Source organism: Papio anubis, unplaced genomic scaffold (assembly GCF_008728515.1).
Source record: "Papio anubis isolate 15944 unplaced genomic scaffold, Panubis1.0 scaffold106, whole genome shotgun sequence".
NCBI classification, from domain to species: Eukaryota; Metazoa; Chordata; class Mammalia; order Primates; family Cercopithecidae; genus Papio; species Papio anubis.
In genome coordinates, this window is record NW_022159723.1 from 83970 (window position 1) to 96152 (window position 12183).

Below are 12183 nucleotides of genomic sequence, written 5' to 3' on the forward strand. Positions count from 1 at the left end.
TTGCTGGGATAATCCTGGCTCTCTCTTTATCCTAATTTTACCTATCATGAAAGGTACCCATGAAGCGCCATCTCCTCTGTGAAGCTTTCGTAATTGTTCTTGTTCAAGGGTTGGGAAACTTTCTCTGCAAAGGGCCAGATAAATATTTTAGGTGGCTGGGCGTGGTGGCTCACGCCTGTAATCCCAGCACTTTGGAAGGCTGAGGCGGGCGGATCACAAGGTCAGAAGTTTGAGACCAGCCTGACCAACATGGTGAAACCCTGTCTCTACTAAAAATACAAAAATTAGTTGGACATAGTGGCACGCACCTGTAGTCCTAGCTACTCAGGAGGCTGAGGCAGGAGAATCACTTGAACCCAGGAGGTGGACGTTGCAGTGAGCTGAGATCGTGCCACTGCACTCCAGCCTGGGTGACAGAGTGAGACTGTCTCAAAATAATAATTAATAAATAAATAAATATTTTAGGCTTTGTGGGCCATATGTTGTTTTTTTGCATCTATTCGACTCTGCTATTATAGCATGAAAGCAGCTACAGATAGAAAATAAATGAATGAAGAAGGCTGTATTGCAAAAAAAAAACCTTTTTATGGACATTAAAACTTGAATCTTAGATCAGCACATCATAAAATATTCTTTTAATTTTTTTTTCCGACTATTTCAAAATGTAAAATCTCTTCTTAGCTTGAAGCCATACAAAACCGGGCATCTGGCCAGATTAGGCCTGCGGGCTGTAGTTTGCCAACCCTTACTCTAGCTGGGTGTGAGTGCTTCACCTTTTTAATTCATTTATCTGAATTATTCTTTTAGCGAATAACTTAAATTTTTCATGTGTATCTTTCCAACTATATATATATATACACTTTAAATTTTGCCTTTTTTTTTTTTTTTTTTTTTGAGACTATGTCTTGCTCTGTTGCCCAGGCCGGAGTGTAGTGGTGCGACCTTGGCTTACTGCAACCTCCGCCTCCTGGATTCAAGAGATTTTCCCATCTCAGTTTCCCAAGTAGCTGGGATTACAGGCGCACACCACCATGCCCGGCTGATTTTTGTATTTTTAGTAGAAATGGGCATCACCATGTTGGCCAGGCTGGTCTCGAGCTCCTGACCTCAGATGATCTGCCCTCCTCAGCCTCCCAAAGTGCTGGGATTACAGGCATGAGCCACCTCCCCTGCCTCAATTTTGCCATACTTTTTCAAACTTAGACACTTTCAAATTTCCAAGGACAGTACAGGGAGCTCCCTTATATCCTGCACCTAGATTCATCAATTTATTTGCATTTGTTCTATCATTCTGATTCTCTGTGTGTGTGCACGTGTGTATGCATTTTCATGTGCACATACATATTATTTTTATTTTAAAAACCTATTTCCAACTTGCTTGAGAGCAAGTCCCTTGAGATTTTAGTTCCCTTGAGAGCAAGGACCTTGGCTGGAGTTCCTGATATGTTTCTGTCTTAAGAAAATATTTGCTAATCAGTATTCTGATTTTATGAATATTGTTCCCTTTTATATAGTAGGGTACCTTTGTATTGTAATTCTTTAGCCTAGCTTTACAAAGGGACCGTTCTCCAGGCTTTTGCTCCTAGAAATCAACTTAATGTCAGAATCCATTTGCCTGTGAGCTCCTGACTAGCCCTCATTGGGCTACATCACTCTTGGTATTACAGTGTTGCTTTTTTCTGTGTTTGTGAATCTCAACTCCTGATTGAAACCTGCAGTGAAAATGTAAGGTGATGGAGCATACACACACATTAGAAATGATTGTCTTAATTATATTTTATTTTGTATCATTCCAGCCTATCCTAACATGGAGCTCTAGTTGGAGTTACTGGAATTATGTTTTAAAATCATGAATTTTATATGAATGTATCAGATCTTATTGGTCTAAAAAGACTTACTGCCATCCATTGTTATCAGGAAGTAACTTGGGAGGCATTTAGTGAATTTATTAAATTCATTAACTCACTATCTTCCTTTTTCTTGCCTTTGTGGATAAATTTGTTTAATAATATATGCAAAGATAAGTAAGCTAGTCCTTACTGTCACAGCCCTCAGGTGACTAGTAATTAGGCTCAGTCATGAATAGAGTGGAACTTTCTTATAATGTTATGGAACATTAGAATGTTTTCTCCTTTTCTGTCTCAACTCTAATGAGATTTTATTTTAACGTAAATCTAATGTTTTGTCAGACATTATTAGCTCAATGTAGCAAAGTAAAAATTTAAGTTATAACTGTTTCTAAAGTATTTAATTGAAAAAACCCATTTACTGGAAAAATCTGTTGTATTTATGGTCTTTTATATCTATTCGAATATTTTCTTGTGTTTTGTAGCTTTGTGCTTCTTAGATTATTAAAATTTATCTTGATCTTGTTCACAAATGTTTCTTTATTTCATGTGGTTAAGACTCATGCCAGACATTGGCTTTTAAAATTGAGGAACTAGACTATAATCTAGGTATAATATTACCAAATATTTTTGGGGGGGACGGGGAAGGATTGGTAATGTCTGCTGTATGGTTATCTTCTGAGGAAGAAATGCTTATACAATAAAACGAAGGATTTTAGAATGTGGTTCTGGATTCCTAATTATTGGATATTTATACTTCAGTCAAGACAGAATGAAAGTATGTGCACTTAGCATTGAACTTTCCAGCTGTATATTTGGAAAAAAAGACATTTTCTGAAAGATGTAATTAATTTATGTAGTCCCAAATTATTTTGATATTTTCATTTATTTTATGGCACTGTTTCTCTGCAAGACCACTGTATGTATCCTATGTTGCTGGTGTTTTTTTTTTCTATTAGTGCTTTTTGAATTCATAAAACATACAAAATACCAGCTGAGAAGCTATAGTTTTTCACGTTGGCCTCTTGGAGAGGACATTTCTCTAACAAGTGTGGAGGCAGAGTGTACTTTTTTTTTTTGCACAGTATCTTCCTCATCACAGTTATTGTTACTGTAATCGGTGACCATAAAGACATATGAATGGTCCAAACCTATTCATTCCACAAAATATCTTTTTTTATATTAATGTAAATGTAAGTAAAAATTTTCTTTCTGAAGAGCCTAGTTGCTGCTCAAGGAAAGACTAGTATTTGAAAATTTTTTAACAGTATCTGGTTAAAATACAGTTAATATACTATCTGAAATAATATGAATATATGAAGTGTTACTATAGTAATTTAGAAATATTCTGTTGGAAGAAAATTATAAAATATACTGTGTTTAACCAAATAAAAACTTGGTTTGTAAACTAGGCATAATGAGGAAAGAGTTGATTGATGTATATATCTCATTGGTTAACTAGTCAACTTTGATAAAGTAGGAAGTTCAGCTCCTGAAAAACCTTTTAAGAAGTGAAATTTCCGTAACTTCATCATAAAATGAATTTCTTTCACTTCTCTTCTGTAGATCCTCAGTTTTAAAGAGAAGTTTGAAAAACTGTTTTATTGGGTTAGAATACTGTAATTCTACTGCAAATAAAATATCTTTTAAACAGGACAAGTGAATTAATGTATGATGTTCTTGATGAATCCTTACGAAGAGCCGAGTTAAATCACAATGTCACATATGGTAGGTAATATATGTAAATGTTACTCTAATGACTAATAATGTTTTTTAGTATTACAGTTAAATCTGTGTTAGAATGCTATAAATTCCAATAGAACTTTATACACTTATTTTAAGATAGTTCTGTGGATTATTATTTTTTCAAGGTAAGCGTTTAACTACTGATAGATAAGAGTAATTTGAACTCATGGCATGTTCTAAATGTTGACCTAAGTTTATTATTATAATTGTCTCTATTGAAAACACATATCAAGTATCCATTTTTTTAATTGATTTTTTTTCAATTATCTAATTGACTGTGAAGATAACTCCATAGATTTGTTCCATATTTGGTAAAAATTCACAATATTCGAAGACAGGTCTTAAATAAATCAATCAGCTAGTTGTCAGATATTTTATTAAATTTCTGTTGTCAGGCCTTATGCAAGGTACTTAGAATACAGCAGTGAATAAAACATTATCATGGGGCTTTTGTTAATGTTACAAAAGAGAATTGCAGGGCGTGGTGGGAGAATATAGCAGCTAGTCTTAGGTGAGGGGAAGAATAAAGAAGGTTGTCCTGAGAAAGTAATATTTAAGAAGACATCTGAAGGATGAATAGGATGTAGACAGGAATATATAGATGTAGAATAATAGTTTACTATTTTGTGAAGAGACAATAAATTGTTACATACAATTTAAAAATTAGTAATAGGAGACAAGAGTAAGTTGGGGGAAAGGGGTAGAAAACTAAGAAAGTAGCCAAAAAAACTTCCAATTTTAACAGCCAGAGGGAGGGGCTATTCTTTTTGATCAGCCTGAGAAAGCTCAGTGAAGAAATTGAGATACTTGGAGCTATTTAAAAGGTAGAACAGTTTGAATTTTGCATGCTCTGGAGGACAGCAGTAGAAGAGGCACTGAGAGATGTAACTCAAATGAGAAGTCATTTCTTAATCTGGTAAAATATTATGAAGTAGGAGATGAAGAGCATTACTTTTTTTTGAGATAAGGGTAACCTGTGGACCTTTAAGAACAATGGTTGTAGAAGCGTAGGTTAGACCAGAGGACAGAAATTGAACTGGTTTAACTGAAATAAAAAGTGCTTGACAAAGATGCAGTACAAATAAGGAAAAAGGATTGTGTGTATGAGATTAATACAAGAAAAATAATGCACATGGTAGTGAATTGGGGTGGTAGACTTTGAAGGATAGATTTATGTTTTGCATGTATGAATGGTAATTAAGGTAATAAGGATGCCTTATTAATTTGTTCAGCCAGCATTTATAGCGTGCCTGTGAAACAAAAACTTGATTGTGTTTTAAACTAGGTGTGGATTGAGGAAAGAGTTGATTGACTTATGTATTTCTCCATGTTAAGTGTGGGAGGTAAAGGGAAGACGAAGGTAGACACAGGCCTTGTCCTTATGAGTATATAGTGTAATAAACAGTAGATATTATATAGGTTCCTGCTATGCAGTGAGAATAAGGGGCCACAGATATGGATGACCCTTACTGAAGCAGGTGATTTTCTGAGAGAAGATCTAGGAAAGTGTCAGAATTTTTCCAGTAAGTTAAAGTAAGTTAAAATGTTTTGTTTGTGATATAACCAGTGTCCAGGATAAGGGTTTGAAAGTCTTTCAAGAAATTCTGCTTAAAATTCAGTTAAAAATCTTCTTGTTTTTTTCCTTGCAGAAAGTTTTTTTTTTTTTAATGACATTTCAGCTTTAATTTTTTTTTTTTTGAATAGGTAATATATGCACATGGGTCAAAATTCAAAAGGTACAAAAGGGTGTACAATGAACAGTAAGTGTCCTTTCCACCCTTATCACCCACCACCCAGTTCCCTTTCCTGGGGATAACCACTGTAAAGTTACCTGTTCCTTTTGATTTGGAGAATACTGTATACCTGAGGAAATATTTTTTAATATTTTCCAGTACGACCGTTTTATTAAGATTGCTTGGCCAGGCACGGTGGCTCACGCCTGTAATCCCAGCACTTTGGGAGGCCGAGGTGGGCAGATCACGAGGTCAGGAGTTCACGACCAGCCTGGCCAATATGGTGAAACCCCATCTCAACTAAAAGTACAAACATTAGCTGGGCATGGTGGCGCGTTCCTGTAATCCCAGCTACTCGGGAGGCTGAGGCAGGAGAATTGCTTGAACCGGGACCGAGAGGCAGAGGTTGCAGTAAGCCAAGATCGTGCCGTTGCACTCTAGCCTGTGCTACAGAGTGAGAGTCCGTCTCAAAAGAAAAAAAGATTGCTTAAACCAACACCAATAGTTTGTTTCTTTGCAGGCTCTTGATCCAGTGTTTCACCTCGCCAGAGAAACCTTATAGTTCCTGTTGTTTCATTTCCTTTGTTTAGCTTTTCATTGTTATGCTTTTCCCTTTGTCTGTATTGATAGAGCTTACAACTTATATTGATTATATCAGTGGTAGAGTATTCGCTAGCAATCCTGATACAGATATTTTACCCCTTAAGAATGTTAATTTTAACTGTAAACTTTATAAGGGCAGGGACTGTGTCTCTCTTATTAACCAGCATATCTCAGTAGCTGGCACTGTGTTAATGAGTAATGTGCTTTAATTGAATTAAAGGAAGAAAAAGTTATTTACTTTATCAGTTATCTAAGTGGGTTTCAGTATTAATACTTTCTATATCATATTTTTATGGAAGCTGTATTACAATTTAGTGTCTAATCAAGAAATAAATTACATTAAAGACATTTATTGAATATCTGCTATGTGCTAGGCATTGTATAAAGTGGTGTATAGGATATGAAGAAGTATAATATGTAACCTTTGTCTTTAAGAAATTTACAATATAGTGGAAAGATAACTTGTTCTTGAAAGCTTAATAACAGTGTAAGGCAGAATGTGAAGGGATAGTTCAGGGAAATAAGTATTGTAGGAGTTCCTGGGAAGTAGAGATCATTAAGGACCTGAGGGCACAGATAGGGATTTATTGACCTGATAGGACCCTGAAAGGTAGATAAGATTTAGCTAGGCAGAAGGGAGGTTGAAGGGGCTTTTAGGTGGAGGGAACTTGAGAGAAAGTGTAGACATGGGGCTATTCAAAAACAGTTTCAGAAACAATGTCTCACCAGTCAGAAAGGATAATTTATGGTGGGGAGCAGTGGAAAGGCTGTATTGTGGAGGACCTCTCACAACAGCTGGATTTGTAAATCTGGAGGTATGGGAGATTTTTGGGTAGGGTACTGATAACATGAGAATGTCATTTTTAGTAAATTAGTAAATTGAGAGAATTATATAAAATGGAGTACAGGGGACAAAGACCATCAAAAGTATGTAGATATGTAGTATGTAGACTTTTCCATTTTTTTTTTTCTCTCACTAACTTCACCTAAAACCCTTGGATACTGTGTATAAGAAACATAAGACTCGAGAACAAGTCAGGCTGGTTAGAGACGTCAGGATACAAGGAAAGAAACAGACATGGTGGTGCGTACCCTGGGTTTTCTTTTTGCCTCAGGTACCCCAGACTGGGTACTGAAGAGCCAGCAGTCTGGAAATGCCAACAGACACAGACAAAAGCACCCCAAGAAAAGCCTGCCCTCTCTCACCAAAGGACCAAGAAGAAAAGGGAAATAAGCAAGGTAGAAAACTTTTAGACAATAACCCCTCTATTCCATCCAAGCATAGGAGAAAACTGTGGAGCCATCCCCTCCAGCAAAGACTGAGTGAAAAACCAAGATGTCCATCCTCACCAGGTATAATGAGGTGCCCCAACACACCCTCCCTGACCCCCCACTAGAGTGGTGACAGAAGCCCAAGAGGAAGCTGGAATTTCACTGATGCCAGGTCATAAGGAAGGCCCCTTCCTTACACTGTCAGTGGAGGTGACTTGGGAAGTCTGGATTTTTCCCATCTGGGAGTAGGGAGTAATGAGGTACTTTTTCCCTCTTTGCGGCCAGAGTTCGGAGGTGGGGGTGTTAGAGAAAGCCTGGTGGACAGTCAGAACTTCCCTCCCTGATGAGCAATAATGAGGCCTCTCCCTCATAGTATCACTGGAGGCCACAAGGAGAGCAGTAATGAGGTACCCCTCTCTCTCCCAGGCAGGGCAGAATCGGTTGATACTTCCTCCAGCAATAACCAGGAGCCTTTCCATCCCCAGGTATCAAAGGAGACAGAGTAGAGAGCCTGGATTCCATTCCCATTGGGTGATACCCCCCCCCCTGCCAGAATAATGTCAGTAGATACTTATTTAACTTAATTAAGGTGAGAGTAAACTATTCTGAGGGATAAGGTGTCAGAAGAACTTCACATTTTGTTTGAGCATACATGATCCAACCCAAAATATCTATGATGAAAATGCAGTGTCATGAATGGTAGAACATTATTAATTTTTAATTTAGTAATATATACTTTGTAGTATTTTAATTAGTACCAAGAGAGTAACCAAGAGTACTGAAGAGTAACCAAGTTCCATGTTGTATTTTTAGGTATAGAAACCCTCAGTTGTGGCCAGGCACGGTGGCTCATGCCTGTAATCCCAGCACATTGGGAGGCTAAGTTGAGCAGATCACTTGAGGTCAGGAGTTGAAAACCAGCCTGGCCAACATGGTGGAACCCTGTCTCTACTAAAAATACAAAAATTAGCCGGGCATGTTGGTGCACGCTTGTACTGCCAGCTACTTGGGACGCCAAGGCAGGAGAATCACTTGAACCTGGGGGGTGGAGGTTGCAGACTACATCTCAAAAAAAAAAAAAGAAATTTTCAGTTGTATTTTACTTCACCACTACAGAGAGGAGACAGCAGAGTGACTGCTCTTTCAATTATGAACTTATGAACAGATATTTGTAGAGTTGGAGAATAAAATGACTTAGATCTAGGTGAGAAAATAATTTTAAAATCCATTAAATTAATTTTCAGCTCAATTATGCCTAAGGAGACTAATAATAAGTGCACTTTTTGAACTATTATTTTTTTCCCATATTGGCATCCCAGAAACTTTATGAGCATCTAAATATAAATGTTTAAATTTTGGATGGGTAATGGCAGGCTTGGGATTAAAACAATTTAATCCCAAGAGAGTTCTTATTGGTAGGAAGCCATAATGAAAAATGTGTCAGTTATGATGGAAAATGGAATATCATCATTTGAAATCTTAGGACTGTCATGGTAGTTCACAGTTCAGCAAACTTTTTCTGAAAAGAGGGCCAGATAGTAAATATTTTAGGCTTTGCAGGTCATGGAGGTTTCTGTTGCATATTCTCCTTTGTTTTTTGTTTTGTTTTTTACAGCCTTTTAAAAATGTAAAAATCATTCTTTAGTTCACAGGCCTATGAAAATAGGATGAAAGCTGGATTTAGTGGCAATTTAAAAATAGGCTGAAGGCTGGATTTAGTGGCAGTTTCTCCATTCCTGCCTTATCTTATTAGCCGATTGACAAAGTTCCTCTTTGTTTAGTTTGTCTAGTTCATGAATCATAAAGACAACTTTTTTCACAGCACAGAGTAAAGACATTTTAAAGCATAGCATCTGAATATACAAAGCCTCTTCAGGTTCAGCTAACTTAGTCTGTAGTTTTTCCTTTAAAGGCAGTTCTTTTCTTTTCTTTTTTTTTTTTTTTTGAGACGGAGTCTCGCTGTGTCCCCCAGGCTGGAGTGCAGTGGCCGGATCTCAGCTCATTGCAAGCTCCGCCTCCCGGGTTTTTACGCCATTCTCCTGCCTCAGCCTCCCGAGTAGCTGGGACTACAGGCGCCCACCACCTCGCCCGGCTAGTTTTTTGTATTTTTTAGTAGAGACGGGGTTTCACCGTGTTAGCCAGGATGGTCTCGAACTCCTGACCTCGTGATCCGCCCGTCTCGGCCTCCCAAAGTGCTGGGATTACAGGCTTGAGCCACCGCGCCCGGCGGCAGTTCTTTTCTTAAAGAAAAATTAATATTTCTGATTTCTTATTTTTTTCTGTCTCTGTTATGGAAAAGGTTTAAAATTTTTTTTTGTCTTTTCTTTCCATGTAAATTTGAGAAAAAGGAAGAGGTTTATAGAGGTTTTTTCCACAAAATTTATTTGTGCATTAATTGGTAGGCAACATAGTGTAAAACATAGCTAGCTGAATATTCAGAATATATTTTGTACATAAAGAGAATGTCTGGTTATGTTTTAAGCTTTTAGAAATAGAGAAGGAATGATTGTATCAGGACACTTGATATGCTTCAACTTGTACTAGAACAGTTTTTAAGTGTTGATTCTGTACCTTCACTGTGTCACACTTCTGTTACTGTGATTCCATAGAACATATAGGACTTAATGGCCTCTCAGTGATTTTTCTTTACCATGGCAAAGCTCCAACTGCTTGTCTCATGCTTTTTCAAATAATTTGAAAAGAACTTTAGTGTCCATTTTCATCATTCACTTTGATCATCTGTCATAGTGATGAGACTTTCGACTGTATCAGAAAATCAAATTTGAATGCTGTCAAGATGTCTAGTAGATTATTTTATATGCTTTGAGGTTATTTTAAAGAATAGTTTGAAGATGTATGAGTAGTGACTGTATCTTTGAAATAAATATTGGATCATCCTATAAAATGATTATGTTGAAATAAACTACATACACAATTTTGACATGTAAATGGTCAAAACTGTTTGAGAATAAACCATTTTAAAGCATTAAAGGAGTGTGGGAAATATCTTTTTATATAGGAATAATGAATATATTATTCATGTTGCCATTAAAATGTGAGCTCCTTGAGGGCAGGGTCTTTTCTTCCATCTGTTTTGTTCACTGCTATATTCATAGTACCGAAGCCGTGCCTGGCACATAGGAGGTGTTCAGTAAATACTTTTTACGTTAATAAATGCATAATTATTACCAGTAAATATAATTTTTTAAAAATTGTGTTGTGGTAACCTAATCCTAATAACTGTAAGCCTGAAAACAGTAGTGTTTGTTTCTGTGAAAAGTCCATAAATAAGATTTCTGACTAAAATGGACTTTCCAATTAGTTTTATTACAAGTTCTACAGAAATACATTCTTTTGTTATACCTTACCATGATACTTACCATTTCTGCCATTTTTATTTTTCTTTCTCTAGCTATTTTGTTTGAATGTGTGCATACAGTTTATTCTATTTATCCTAAATCGGAATTACTTGAGAAGGCTGCCAAGTGCATTGGAAAATTTGTTCTGTCACCTAAAATAAATCTAAAATATTTAGGTAAGATTATTGGTTCTTTTGACAGAAATTACAGAGATAGCTTTTGAAATTTGCTGTGTATTTCTTTCAATTCACTTTGTATAATGTGTCTTTGTTTCTAGGACTGAAGGCTCTTACCTATGTTATCCAACAGGATCCTACTCTGGCTCTTCAACACCAGATGACAATAATTGAATGTTTAGATCATCCTGATCCCATTATTAAAAGAGAGGTAAACTGGTATTTTGAATAGTATATGTGAAGTGTTAAAATTTTTAAACATTTTGTTGGTATTCTGTAGAGAGATTAAAGTGGTGGGCAGTGTGTATGTATGCTTGTGTGTATATTTTAACTTTTGGATGTATTCAATTCTTTTTTTGTTTTCTATTTTGAGACAGAATCTCACTTTGTCACCCAGGCTGTAGTGCAATGGCACGGTCTCAGCTCACTGTAACCTCCGCATCCCGGGTTCAGGTGATTCTCGTGCCTCAGCCTCCCGAGTAGCTGGGATTATAGGTGTGTGCCACCACGTGTGGCTAGTTTTTGTGTTTTTAGTAGAAACGGGGTTTCACCATGTTGGCCAGGCCAGTCCTGAAATCCTGACCTCAAGTAATCTACTTGTGTCGGCCTCCCAAAGTGCTGGGATTACAGGTGTGAGCCACTGCACCCAGCTTATTTAATTATTTTTACTAAAGTTTAAGTAACTTTTCTAAAAAGTACTATGTCAGTGTCCACAGGAAAGTCTTTAAATTATTAGTTGAAGGAATTAGGTCCAGTCATCTGTGTGGGTTCGTTAATATAATTTCGGTCTGAGCATTGTACCAATAGGAGACTTGAATTCTGGTCCCAAGTTTTCCTATTAGTACAATTTAAAATATACTCCTGTTATTGTATAATTTTTAAGATGCAGTTGATGTTAATTAGTGATTTCTAATTATTCTCTTTTATATCTATAACATTAATTCCCCACCAAACAGATAGAAATATTGAAAGAATTAATGAAGATATTCATAAAATGATTTGAACTTCTTGGAAGGAAAGGCTTAATAATAATGTCATCATCATATATGTCTGTATATTATAGATAACATATATATAGCATATACTATATGTTACTTATATATATTACTTATGTATATTATATATTATATATATAATCATGCATGTCACTTATAATAATAATATACTTCTTTCCAACTTTTTCTTTTTGTAAATTTGCTTCAGTGTCTACTTGGGTGTCTATATAAATATTTCTTTTGATTCTTATGGAAGAAATCATTCAATATCTTCATTTAAAATGGTATATGGGACCTAGTTAAGAGTAAAAAATTTTCTTTCTATTTATAAAAATAGCAAAGATTTAAAAAGAATTTAAAAAAAAATTTAGGGAATACATGTGTGGGTTTATTACATGGACATTTGTGGAATGCTGAGATTTGGGCGGCTATTGAACCCATCACCCAAATAG

General features: G+C 36.2%; 1 protein-coding gene across 1 annotated transcript in view; it reads left to right on the plus strand.

Moving 5' to 3' along the window:
* AP4E1 (adaptor related protein complex 4 subunit epsilon 1) overlaps nt 1–12183 on the plus strand; it is an 88526-nt gene that overhangs the window by 19369 nt on the left and 56974 nt on the right. Inside the window, exons 8-10 of the mRNA XM_003900931.4 lie at nt 3502–3575; nt 10614–10736; nt 10838–10947. Coding sequence (XP_003900980.2) covers nt 3502–3575; nt 10614–10736; nt 10838–10947 — 307 coding nt within the window. The remainder of the gene's footprint in view (nt 1–3501; nt 3576–10613; nt 10737–10837; nt 10948–12183) is intronic.